At 43.8% G+C, this 14164-nt stretch overlaps 1 protein-coding gene across 2 annotated transcripts in view; it reads left to right on the forward strand.

The window, feature by feature from the left end:
- The first annotated feature begins 6952 nt into the window (after positions 1-6952).
- The window catches only part of Terf1 (telomeric repeat binding factor 1), a 30432-nt gene continuing 23220 nt past the window's right edge, over positions 6953-14164 (forward strand). The window contains exons 1-2 of one of the 2 annotated variants that reach the window (XM_042666891.1): positions 6953-7286; positions 12840-12935. In XM_042666891.1, coding sequence (XP_042522825.1) covers positions 6971-7286; positions 12840-12935 — 412 coding nt within the window. In that variant the 5' untranslated portion in view covers positions 6953-6970. The remainder of the gene's footprint in view (positions 7287-12839; positions 12936-14164) is intronic. The other variant, XM_042666895.1, reaches the window with a different exon arrangement.

A 14164-nucleotide genomic window follows, 5' to 3' on the forward strand; every position in this document is an offset into this window, starting at 1 on the left:
GAATAACCAGCAGGCTCAACCCACGATACCTATTACTAATGCCATGTTAACAGGGATGGGGGAAGGGTACTCCACTGGCATCCAACAGGCCACAATACCTGGCCTGTACCATGACCAGGTGAGGCAGGCAGGACTTGCCATGTGGTACAAACTGGATGATGGCCTACTGAGTCCCCCATAGCAGGAGTGAGATAAAAACCAGGTGAACCTCTACCTGATTTCATAGACCAAGTCCAACAGAGCGTTATCGCAAGCTACCTGCAGGGAACCTCCAAGATCAGTTTGTAAAGCTGCTGGTCTGGGAAGGGATGAATGCAGACCACCACATGGCCTGCGCAGGATTGAGAGAGAGTTCCCTGAGCAGATGGGTGGTGGCCTCGCAGGATGTGGTGGCCTCGCAGGATGTGGGAACGCAACAGCACCAGTCCCAATCACTAGCTTTAGCCTTACAGGCTCAGACCTCTGCAATGACTGAGGTTATTACTCAGGCGCTGGCAGCCCAGGGCCAAGTAACCCCAAGACCATGGGGGAGAGGGACTTGTTTTAAATGGAGGAGCACTTTAAGAGAGACTGCTTACAACAATCACCCCCACCCCCACCAACCAGCCAAGGAAGCCTTTAAACTTGGGGAGGGAACCCCCTCTGCTGAGAGGCCCAGGCAGCCTCTTGGCAGGGCGACCCAGGCCCATTGGACGGTCCCCCTGGTGGAAGGACTCCGCCCTAAAATGAGTATTCTCATAGGCAGAAAGAGGTTTCACTGCTTAATTGACACTGGGGCAGATCGAACCGTACTCAGGGAGGAGGAAGTGCCCTTGGACTGGAAGCTGGCACCTGGGCCCCCGATATTGGGGGTAGGGTACAACTCCCAGTCCAAAGAGATGGTTGCACTTATGAACTGGACTAGCCCAATGGAGAACAGGGAAAGATATGCCCTTTAGTGGCAAAGAACCTCACTGCCAATTTACTAGAGCAAGACATGCTAAGACAAATGGATGCCATGGTCACTACAGACCATCAAGCATCCTATGATGATATCCTGGATGGGGAAGAAGCACAAAGGCTTAAACAGGATCCAGAGGAGTTAAGGATTTTTTTAACTTTCATAATTACAGAGAAGAACATAGGGGACCCGCTCTGGTGCACCCCCAATCCTAAAGGCCACTGCCCCTCCCCCAGTACCTCCCATTAGGTGGAAGCCGGGAAGCCCAATCTGGGTGGAGCAGTGGCTATTGACTAAACCTAAACTTGTAGTCCTACACCTTCTAGTGGAGGAACAGATAAACCTTGGGCCTATGTGCCCTTCTATAAGTCCTTGGAACACACCCGTATTTGTTATTCAAAAAGCCTTCGGGGCTTGGAGAGTGCTCCTAGACCTACATAAGGTAAATGAAAGAATGGAGCTAGTAGGAACGCCCCTAAGAGGCATGCCCTGGACTCCTGCTATACCTTCAAACTATACCTTGGTTGTGATTGATATTAAAGATTGTTTTTTTTCTTTTTTTTTTTTAATTTAATTTTATTTTATTGAGAAAGATTGTTTTTTTTCTATCCCCCTGCATCCAGATGACTGTTAAGAAGTTTGCTTTCGCAGGGCGCTGGTGGCTCACACCTGTAATCCTAGCTACTCAGGAGGCTGAGATCTGAGGATCGCGGTTCAAAGCCAGCCCGGGCAGGAAAGACCGTGAGACTCCTATCTCCAATAAACCACCAGAAAACCGGAAGTGGCCCTGTAGCTCAAGTGGTAGAGCGCTAGCCTTGAGCTGAAGAGCTCAGGGACAGCGCCCAGGCCCAGAGTTCAAGCCCCACGACCGACAAAAAAAAAAAAGAAGTTTGCTGTCTCTGTACCTTCTCTTAATTTTTCCCAGCCTGATCGGAGGTTTGAATGGACGGTGCTGCCACAGGGAATGGCCAATAGCCCGGCCTTTTGCCAACAATACTTGGCCACACTTTTAGGGCCTGTGCTGGGTTCAGATACCTCCCTTGCCTATGCCTACATGGATGATATAATTCTGGGGCACCAAGACCCGAGCTGCCTGGATGGCCTTCTGGCCCAGATTCTTGCCATATTAAAAAAGGGGGGTTTTACCATAGCCCTTAATCCCAAAGGCATTATGGCCTTGACCCTCACTCCATTGTTTTTCCTTGTCGGATGGCAGATGTTAAGTGGCTCACTCGAGCCAATACTCGTCTTGCTCTCTCCTTGGAGGGGTTTCTAGGCCAAATTGACTGCCATTATGGGCCATCCAAATGGACTGTCATGTTATGGTGACTTCCCCTCAAAATGCTATCTCTATTTCCTCCTGTGCCTATTCCTGGTGCCCTCCATGTTTTTACTGACAGAGGTAATGTAGGCTCTGTGTATGCAGTCTTTGAGGAGCAACAAAAGACTCCGAGCCAACAAAGATTTCAACCTTGTCAAGGGTCAGCACAATATAAAGAAATGCTGGTCGTAATTATGGCCCTTCGGGACATTCAAAACCCCTTTAATTTGTATTCTGATAGCCTATAAAACAAAAAAGGGGGAGTTGGCCCCCATATACAGTTACAGATAGCTTTGTTTACCCTTAATATTTTACATTTTTCAAAAGGGGCAACTGAATCCAGATTTCAGAAGCACTAGGGACAACTAAACCCTAAGCCCCAAGTGAAAGTCAGGTGGAAGGACCCCTTGACACAACAATGGAGAGGACCTGATCCCCTAGTTACTATGGGCAGGGGATTTGGATGCGTTTTTCCCATAGGGGAGACAGCCCCCATTTGGATCCCTGCCAGGAACTTTACGTTTTTACCCATCTCCTCTATACAGGAGGATGCCCAAGGATAAGCTAACCAACAAGGAAAGAAAAACGGCCACGGAGGCCAAGGCTTATGTTTAAAAGAGAAAAAGCCAGAAAGATAACTACTAACCATCCCCAAGGGTAACCAGCCCTTGAGAAACTCTTGTGTTCTCTAACAATTGCAGATGGCGATATTCCAGCTGACCCTCCCAGTCCCAGCAATGGCCCTAGGTAATCTCCATCAACTTCAACGGGTGACCTGGGCAGTGATCAACGCTGGCAATGCAGAAATCATCAATAGCACCACAAGAGAAGCTGTCCCTTCGACCTGGTGGCCTGACCTTCATTTTGATCACCACCCTATGTCATTATGTATGAACTGTTTACTATTTCTGTAGGAGCTAATTATTTTAATGTTACCTGCTCTAATTGTTCTTTTACTAATTGATTGTATAGCGGCATTACTGAATCCATATTTATTGTTAAACAACCACCTTTTGTTATGCTTGCAGTTTAGATCTTTTCCAACCCCACTGGCAAATAGCTGGATTAGAACAAGCCCCACCTCTGGACTCTGAAGTGGCAAAGACTGCTATAACTAATGTTAAAGGACTGGTAATGACATTTCCTGGCCTGGTAATGCTTTTGCTGATGGTTTTTCTATGCCTTCCTTGCATTATACATGCACTGCAAAACTCTTATGAGCTTAGCCAGCCAGTTACATAAGATTAAGCTCCAAGTGAGTGAATTTCCCTCGAGAGGAATTGCAGCCAGAGACGGGTAAGAGGGGGTGTCAGTCTGACCAACCTAAGACAAGGCCTTCAGCTTCGCTCTGAAGAAGTTCCCGATGACCGGTAAGGCAGACAAGGCGATCCACTCAACCTAAGACAGGCAGGTTTGCTTCTTTAAACAAAGATGGGGGAGATGTGAGATGTTGGGAGCTGACAGTAAAGCTCAAAGGTCAGCTTGACCCCTGTGCTAGCTTAAAGGCACGTACAAGGAACTGGCTTATTTAAAAGACACCAGGTGCCCAGGATTGCTTTGCTATGTCTGCAGTTTGTTTTAAATTTTCCTTGTTTTTCTGGACTATAGTAGAATGGCTTGAGTGTGGGGGCCCACGAGGATGCACCATGCCGCACGTGCAGAACTCCCAATACCCAGGCTGCTCCCATGTTCTGAAGAGGACGACCTTACGAAATACTGACTTTTATATATGCCCAGGAATTAATTGAAATGCTTCGGACATTTCTAACTGTAGTGGGGCTGATGTTTATTACTGTGCTAGGTGGGGATGTGAGGTAACTGGGACAGGCTCTTGGATCATGCACAAGGGCCCTCCCTATCCTTGTCTGGCAAATCTCAACCCCCAGACTTGTCTCAAACCCCCTGGGTAGCCAATGCTATTCTTACCAATGTAATCCTGTTAAAACAACCTTTACAGAGGAGGGAAAAGGATAACTAACTGGGAGGTGGGTCTGCCATTAAAACAAAAAAGGGGGAATCTGTAGGGCACATGGGCAGCAAAGATGGCACTGAGAGGGAGTTGAGTGGACAGAGCCTGATTTACTGTAGAGCATATAGGCAGCAAAGATGGCGCTGAGAGGGAGTAAAGTAGGCTGAGCCCAATTTGCCTTATGATCAGTGCATAATCAGCCCTTGAAAGCCCATGACCTTGACAGTGATTGGTTCCTCTTCCTCCCCTGCCATGCCACCTGCTCTTTTTGGCTTTAAAAAGGGCTGCTCTCTGTTAATAAATGAGTTTTCTTCCTGCTTGACTTGGCTCCCTGCTGTGTCTGATTGTCTCCCGGGCTGAGGGAGGCTGGGGAATGGGCAAGCCCCACACTTACCTTTCCTCGGACCCCAAAAGAGTGCTAAATGATCTAAGGAGAAAAATTATATATAATAAAAAAGAGAAATATGGGGGGAGTTGGGGAAAGGTTACAGTCTTGAGCTGAGTGATCCTTAAACATAAATAAAAGGGCAAAGGGAAGGGCTAATGGATGCCACATTGGCCTATACCACCTTCCTGAGGCTTCTTGATTATTAAGTGATGCCATAACTCTTGTGAACTTAGTTCTAAAAAAGATAAAGGAAACAAATTCTAAGGCCATAAGGACAAACCTAATAAGCCACATTCACCATGTTACTTATATTTTCATAGCACCTTTCAAACTCTACCCTGGGTTCAAACTCTTTTTCATGTTGGTCTCATAAGTGAGCTTGCAAGAAAGAATTTCACAGATTAAAGCAAAAATATTGAAGAACCTTTGCAAAAGGGAAATTATACCATATGGCCTTTTATTTAACCGGATATTTCATTGCATGGTGACCTCTACTGGTCAAATACATGTATCACTTGGGCTGATAAAAGACTGATTTTTGTCAAAGAATTGGTTAAATTAATATGGAGAGACAAAGCTAAATATATTATCTGGAGTGATTAAAGATCCGTTGTACTCTGACGATTTTTAAAGCCTTGCCCACACTGGGAAAGTGCTATAGTTTGAATACTGATATAAATAAAAGAAAATAAAGCAATGTAAATTATTCATAATAAGACCATTAATTTATATTAGTGATGGATGTGGGAACACCACAAATATTCAATATAGTGGACATAAGTATTTAAAAGATATATGGAGGGGCTGGGAAGGTGGCTCCGTGGTAGAGCGATTGCCTTGCATGCTCGGGGCCCTGGGTTCGATTCCTCAGCACCACAAAAGAAAAAAGAAAAAAGCCGGAAGTGGCGCTGTGGCTCAAGTGGTAGAGCGCTAGTCTTGAGCTGAAGAGCTGAGGGACAGCGCCCAGGCCCAGAGTTCAAGTCCCATGACCGACAGAAAACAAAAAAAACAAACAACAAAAAAAATCAAAACATAAAAAGGATATAGCAGTGTTGAAAAACGTTTCAATAAACTTTTAATTCAATTATGAGGCATTCAATTATGAAAAGTTTCTAAATTGTGGCCAATGAATAAATTGTTATATTCCTGTCACATTGAAAATACACTCTAAGCATTCAGAGGGTTTTAATGTATTTACATGTTGGAATCTGGCCTAGCGTAACTGAGGCCTTACGCTCAATCCTCAACAAATAATTCTAATAGCTGGGCACAATGGCACAAGCCTGTACTCCTGGCTACTTGAGGATGCAGAGATGGCAGATTTTGATTCGAAACTATCTTGGGTAAAAAAGGAAGAGAGAGAGAAGAGAGAGGAGAGAGAAGAGAGAGAGGAGAGAGAGAGAACAGTAAGACTCCATCTTACCCAACAACCGCACAGTGGCACCTGCCTCTTCTCCAGTTATATAAGAAGGCATTCACGCAGAGACAGACCCAGAGAGAGAGAGAAAGGCACACTCACACACATACACAAGGAGTTACCCAGAAAGACACACAGCCCCGTGGGCTGTTGGGGTACTTATAGGGTAAAAGCAGGGGGTCTGGCTTCACGTTATGCAAAAACTAGGTGTTTTGTCTTTGCTCTAACCACACCTGGTATTATTCTGAGTTTCCAGGTGAGAATAAATAAATCGTGCCACAAAACACATCCTTACCCTTGAGACAAGGAGGCACCTGCTATCTGCATTTTGGGCATCCTATCACACAGTTGTTATCTTTGGGTGAGAAATGCATCCCTCAGGAAGGAAATGCATCCTGTTGTCTCTCCCTAAAGCAAAAGATAGCATTTTTTTTTTGTCGGTCGTGGGGCTTGAACTCTGGGCCTGGGCGCTGTCCCTCAGCTCTTCAGCTCAAGGCTAGCGCTCTACCACTTAAGTCACAGCGCCACTTTGGGCTTTCTAGTGGTTTGTTGGAGATAAAAGAGTTTCACGGACTTTTCCTGCCCGGGCTGGCTTTGAACCGCGATCCTAGCTCCAGAGTAGCTAGGATTACAAGCATGAGCCACCACCTGCGCCGGGCTAAGATAGCATTTCTTAAAAGCAGAATAAAGCAGACACCGGCCTCTCCCACTCACTTGCTGCTCCAGCTGACAGACGTCGGAATCCCTTCCACAGACTCAAGGGGAATTCAAAGTCCAGAGGCGGGAGCATATCCTGACCAATCAGAAGCTAAACTCCAGCTGCTCTTCGATCCTGGCAACGTGATTGGACGGAGACTTTGCGCGGTCGCCCTCTGAAAGAGCCAATTGCTGCTCAGCGCTGGGCGAAGGGGCGTTACCTAGGCGAGGACCTAAACATGGCGGAGGTCTCCTCAGCGTCCCGAAGCTCGCGCGGGCGTGCGGATGGGGAAGATGCGGCTTCCCCTGAGGAGGTGATGACGGAGATGGACGGGGACGACCGGGAGCAATTCGAGTGCCACGAACTGCTCGCATGCCCGGTGCAGTTGGAGGATTCTGAGGAAGAGGAGACGGACGCGGAGGACGTGGACCCCGTGGCGGAGGCCGAGACCGTGGCCGCCGGCTGGATGCTCGATTTCCTCTGCCTGTCTCTGTGCCGGGCTTTCCGCGACGGCCGCTCCGAGGACTTCCACCGCACCCGCGACAGCGCGGAGGGTGAGCGCGGGGCGCGCGGAGGCCGGGGTGGGGCGGGGCGGGGCCGGGGCCGGCGGGCAGGCCCAGGCCTGTCCCCCCCAGCCCGGCGCAGCGGGGAAGGGAAGGGCTGCGGCCTCCGACTCCCCTCCTCGCCGCTCTGCCCAGACTCGGGGGGGTGATGGCGTTGATGGCGTGGATGCAATGAGTTTTCAGTGCAGCTGTAAACGCTCGGAGGATCTCGGTTCGAGACCTGCCCGGGCATGAAAGCCTGTGAGTCTCTCATCTCCACTTAGCCAGTGAAAACCGAAAGTGAAGCTGTGGAGTGTTAGCGTTGGGAGGAAAAAGCTCTGGGACAGCGTTCAGGCCCTGAGTTCAAGCCCCAGAACCTGCACGCTCCCCCCCCCCTCCTTTTCCCCCCTCTCCCTCCCCTCCCCCAGAGCCATAAAGTTTGCACCCTACCCAGAGCCTACCTAGTTTTGTATACTTCGGCCATGGCCTGCCCAGCTCTGTGATGATCCTTTTCTTTTTGGTTCCTTTTGTGTGTGAGAGAGCTATTTAAACCTCCCGAGGAACTTGGGGTCATGGCTCAAGAAGTAAAGCTGAGAGTTCAATCCTCTGTGTGCTCCTCAAACAGAACAACTCTCACTTTTACCTACTTGCTGAGTATATATCTCAGAATTAAAAAATAAAAAAAAAATCTGTCCAGAAAGCCAGCAAGCGATGGGCAAAGTTATCCAAGGGAAGACTAGCGTGGCTTATTAAAGATATTTCAAAACTTCATTCACAGTTGTCACTACATTTCTACCTAACTTTCCCCTGTAATATCATATGTAACTAACACTGGAGCCATGGATAATTAACACAAGTCGAAAATTAAATCCTACAATTGAGTACTTCACCATGATTATTAGAATTATTAAAAAGCTCTCTTCGGACAGTGGACTGAATTTATCCATATGGCAATGTATTAGCATAGGTGTCAGCAATATAAATTCCTCTTTAGCTAATATAGATCTAGGTGATTTGTTAACTAGCTTCAGATCACTGTAACAACTGAGGTAATATAAAGGAAAAGTCCATTTGGGACACAGTTTTGGAGGTTTCAGTTTCTGGTTGATTGCCCCATACGTGGGGGCCTATGGCCAGGCATCACATCATGGTGCAGAACTCCTAGTGAAGCAACCCACCCTAAGGCTAGGACATGAAAGGGAGAGAGGAGTTAGAGGCCAGAGTCCCACCAGTCTCTTTGAGGGCATGCCCACAGTGACCTAAAACTTCCTGCCAGGTCTCACATATTAAACTTCTATAACCTCTAGAGTGCTAAGCTGGAGACCCTTTGGGATTCATTCTAGAACTGTAGCTGATGTAGAATTATTTATGTATGAATATATAGACCTAGTTTAGTGTATACTCACTTGTTTCCATCTCTGTCCACAGAAGCAACCTAGCCCAAATATCCCTAGCACCCAAATTATTGATTCTGGAAATAGGGTGAGAAACATACAGAATGAGTTGGAGCACACTGTAATATCAGAAAATAAAGGAGGATATACTTAAGAAAATTAATCACAAGCTGGGCACCAGTGGCTCATGCCTGTAATCCTAGCAACTTAGGAGGCTGAGATCTTAGGATCACAGTTCGAAGCCCGTTAGGCAATGAGCCTCTTATCTCTAATTAACCACCAAAATGCCATATAAGTGGAGCTGTGGCTCAAGTGGTAAAGCACTAGCCTTGAGCTAGAAAGCTCAGGGACTACTCCTAGGTCTTGAGTTCAAGCTCCATTATAGGCAAACACACACACACACAAAATGACCATGATTGAGTAAATTTGAGAAGAGACAGATTTCCCATGGAGAAGATTTGTGTGGGTGTGGGTGTGCGCGAGTGCACATGTATGTTTGCTTGTGTGTGCGCATGTGTACGCTTGTCTTGGGGCTTGAACTCAGGCCTAGTCATTGTCTCTGAGCTTTTGTGCTCAAGGATAGTGCTCTATTTACTACTTTGCTTCACTAGGAGTCCTGCACCATGATATGATGCCTGGCCACAGCCCTGCATCTGGCTTTTTTGGTGGTTAAATGAGAATTTCAGACTTTACTGCCTGGCTGGCTTCAAACTGTGAACCTCAGATCTCAGCCTCCTGAGTTGCTAGGATAACAGGCATGCACCAACAGCACACAGCTAGAAAAGAATACTTATAATTTAATGTAGCTACTCTTATAACTCGCCTTTTACATGTGATCTGCACACAGTGGTCCTTCTTCCAAAGGTTCAGGGATGTGAAGTAACTTAACAGTAGAGTAACATAACAAACACTACAAACCTACGTAATCACAGTCAGCCTCAATAGCAAAGAACACTTGGTATATTGTAATGAAAGATGGAAGTGACTCTCTCCTATGCATTATAGGATATTTAATTACATCCCTAGCTTTGACCCACTAGATGTCTGAACCTCTCACAATAGTACTGAACTCTCACAATGTCTGAACCTCTCACAATAGCACTGAACTCTCACAATAAAAGTGTCACTTGTCATTGCCAAATATACAGTGGGGGAATAATCTCCCCCAGCTGAAATCCTTTGACACAATGTACAGAGAATGGCCTAGAATAAGCATTCAGATGTAGTTGTGACTTAGTTCCTTAGTTGTGCCATTAGTTCCTCTCTCATTTTTCGTTTTGTTTGGCTTCGTTTTTAGCATGTATGTATGTATCTCCTAGGAAACATAAGTTGTTTTTGTTTTATAAACAACCCAGGACTAGCATATACAGTGAACTGATTAACAAAAAAGTATATATGCAAAACAGCCATATAACTTACAAAATTCTCTTATATACCTGGTTTCATCTATGGCCATACCACCCTGAACACGCCCGATCTCTTCTTATATACCTAGTTTCTGTATTACTTACAGCACCTCATATAATGTGAATGTTAATTGTTGGGCCATGTCACTTAAGGTATAATAGGAAAAGAAATCTACAATTTAAATACAGACCCAGTTTTTTTAAAAATTATTTTCAGTCTATAATTTATTTGTTTTTTTGTTTTGGTTTTTTTTTTTTGGGTCCGGTCCTGGGGCCTGAACTCTGGGCCTGGGCGCTGTCCCTCAGCTCTTCAGCTCAAGGCTGGCGCTCTACCACTTGAGCCACAGTGCCACTTCCGGCTTTTTTCTTTTTGCTTATTTGGGCTGAGGAATCGAACCCAGGGCCTCAGGCATGCAAGGCAAGCGCTCTACCACTGAGCCACCTTCCCAGCCCCTCAGTCTATAATTTAGTAATTTATTTAAGTTAACAGATTTACTCCCACTAACCCTTTCTTGAGGGTTAGTGACCATCTATTTCAGGTACTATTAAAATTTTAGTCATAGGTTGGGTGCCTATAATCCTAGCTACTCAGGAAGCTGAAATCTGAGGATCCTGGTTTAAAGCTAACCTTGGCAGGAAAGTCCATGAGACTCTTATCTCCAGTAAACTACCTAGAAAAGGCTGGAAATGGTGCTGTGGCCCAGGTGATAGAGCGCTAGCCTTGAACACAAGCTCAGGGACAGTGTGCAGGCCTTGAGTTCAAGCCCCAGGATGGCAAAACAAACAAAAAATTTTTTTAGTCATTTGAGTAAGTTTTTCTAATTATGTCAAATTCAGTCCCAAGTCAGACTAGAACTTTCTTGAGGGTTAGTGACCAGCTATTATCCCCCAGGCATCAGCTCCTAACACAAACTAGCTGGCAGTAGAGTTCAGTGCATATTTAGTGGTCTGTGTTTAAATTGTGCATGTTTGTGCTCTTTGTATTCAAGAAATTTTAGGCTCCAGGCCCAAACTCCTGGATTTCATAGATCAAGGCCAGCTGAAGTCAAGAGACTGGGTCCATTGCTTCCCCTAGATAACTGGCCCTTGATTTCCCCTAATTGTTTCTGTAGATGGTTTGTTTTTCTGTTAAGTTTAAGTGTACTCATCTGGTTTGCTTTGCTCATGTGTAACACCTTTGTTAGGTTTAATTCCACACACTTTATGTGGTTTTGGCCTATGTAAGCTTTGTGCTAGCTTCAATCCAGCTTCTGGGCTTCGAAACAGGAGTCTATCAGCAGTCCTCTGGCTCTCCAATAAAGACTCATAATTTAATCTTGTAAGTGGTGGCTTCTCTGTTTCTTGTGACTGAGTTCCCTTACAACTCAGACAAATGCCCCAACATGCCAAATAACAGATATTGGTGAAGGGCAGAGAAAAGACCCCAGCCTCCTTTCTCTTACCAGAGCAGACAATTAGTTTAACATTAAGGGAAAGAATTTGAGGAAGAGGTATAAATAATTGTTAAACAATCTGTCCATTGTGTTCCTGAGTTTTATGCAGCAGTCCCAAGTAGTCTTGGCAAATTCATTGTTTTAGGATAATCAGGTGGGGAATTATCAAGGCAAGAGTCATTCAGGCCTGGCCTATGGTCTGGTCCCCAGGATTCCAATGTAGCTGCTAAGTGACTGACTATAGGAAGAATGGCTTAGGGGTCACGGACTTTTATATAAAGTGGAGGGTGGGATGCCTGACTTTTTTCCTACTTTTAGTTAATTTTTGGATCCAAGTTAAAAAATCAGCAGAAGCAAGTGTTAGGTATCTGGTATAGCTACAAATCTTATTTAATACTAATACAACTATATTTACTCCATATAATGTCTGTTATAGCCAAAGATTATGCTACTGTAGAATTGAGGAAATATAGGTAAATGTGTTTGTCGTCTTAATTGCTTTATGGTTACTGAACATTTGAGTTTGCTAATTCAATCTTTTTATATACACCAGTCAAGCCCTGGGTGAAGTACAATACTAATGATGGTACTTTCCATTCTTAGCTCAAAATTAATCCCTTAAGCTTTTTGTGACAGTCCTTCCAAAAGATGCTTTAAGCACACTCTTTAAATTTTCTTTTTTCAGTTTTTACATTTTTTACTTCAGTAGTTCAGTCATTTGTTTCAGATTATTCATAGTATTATTAGCTTATTGAGATCCAGGAATATACTTTCTTCACTAGTGTACATATTCACTGGCAGGGACAGTGGGCATTCAAATATTTGGGAGATAAATAAAAATAAATGTATTTTTAAATGCATATAATTTTGTGAACCAAGCAATGTTACTTAACTGAAACCTGACAGATACAATGTAAAATATTTTCTATAATGAACAATTTGAGAGCTGGGTATAGGCGGCTTATGTCTGTAATCCTCAGGAGGCTAAGATCTGAGGATCCTAGTTCAAAGCCCTGAGTCAAGCCCAGTCCTGGCACAAAAAGAATTTTATGGCATAAAATAAGTTTCAAACTAGTGCTATGATGCATTCATTTTACAGTATATATAATTTTTTTGATTAGTAGAGTGCATGTCATTTTATTTTGCCATAAGAACGTTCAGTGTAAAGATATTTTTCTGTTCTAATTTTGTGTAACTGGCTAATCAAAACTTATGCCTAAAGTTATGATTTTTTGTAAGCCATTTGTAACCTAATACTGAGCAAATCACCATGAGACTACTGGATTTAATTTTTATTTTATTTTAATAAAATTCACTTTTTTTCTTTTTCAGCTATTATTCATGGACTATCTAGTCTTACAACCTATCAGTTGAGAACTATATACATATGTCAGTTTTTGACAAGAATTGCAGCAGGAAAATCCCTTGGTAAATATGTGGGTTTTATTTTCTTATATTTGAAATTTTAACTTATGTCTAAATATAAGGCAATGAAAAGAAACAGATAGGAGCTGTGTCTTGATTGCTTTGTTGTTTTGAGTTTGCCTACATATATCTGGCCTATACATGCACATGTATATATGTGTATATGTGCACATATCTATATAAATATAGATGCACGTGTATATATGTCTACATGCATATATGTACACATGTGTATAGACACGTGTGTATGTGTGCATATATACATATGTTTGCATACATAGATGTATATATAGGTCAGTTATAAATGTGTGTGATATATTTTATACATTATATGTACATGCATATGTAATATGTTTGTATAGTTAAAATATATGCTTAATTTATGCACATATAATCATCTGAGGAAAGAAAAATATCTTCTAAAAATGTCTTCTAAAGCAGTAATTCTCAACCTTTAGCTTGTTTGAGTTTTCTTTAAAAAAAAAACAACACCTAGTTTTAGCCAGGTTTAGGTACACACCTGTACCTCCAACACTTGGAAAACTAAGGTTAGAGAATTGAGAGTTCAAGGCTAGTCAGACCATATAGTAAAATGTTGTTCTAAACAACAACAACAAAAAAAAACAGCAAAAACCAGAGTATAAGAATTAAAAAGTAACTATTTGTCTTTCTCATGAATCTTCAATTTACGTAGCCTTATAAGGGATAGCCCGTGTATCCTCCAAAATATCAACTTGGGTGGCTTGGATAGCTTCACTGAAAGGTAAAACACTCACAAGGCTGGCTAAATTACTACTCAGTTTTGTGGGAGGGGGTTTGTTTGGGTTTGGGGGGAGGGTTGCTATTTATAGCAGGTGAGTTTGTCTGTTGTAATCTACATCCTACCTGGAAGTAAACGTTTAATTTTTTTTTTCTTGGTACCAGAGTTTGAACTCAAGGCATCACATATGCTTATTTCACTTGCTCGGATGGTACTGTACCACGTAAGCCATGCCTCCAACCCATCTTAGTTTTGCTCTTTATTTTGGAGATGCAGACTCATGGATTTTTCTGTCCACAGTATCTCTAAATCATGATCCTCTGGTCTCAACGTCCTGAATAGCTAGGATTACAGTTGTGAGCCATCAGCCACTGGCTAAAGTTTAAGGGATTTTGTTTTTGCGCTTGAACTCAGGGCCTGGGCACTGTCCCTGAGCTTTTTCGCTTATACCTAGCCCTTTACCACTTTGAGC

The sequence above is a fragment of the Dipodomys spectabilis genome, unplaced genomic scaffold (genome assembly GCF_019054845.1).
Source record: "Dipodomys spectabilis isolate Male_0828 unplaced genomic scaffold, ASM1905484v1 ptg000015l, whole genome shotgun sequence".
Lineage (NCBI taxonomy): Eukaryota > Metazoa > Chordata > Mammalia > Rodentia > Heteromyidae > Dipodomys > Dipodomys spectabilis.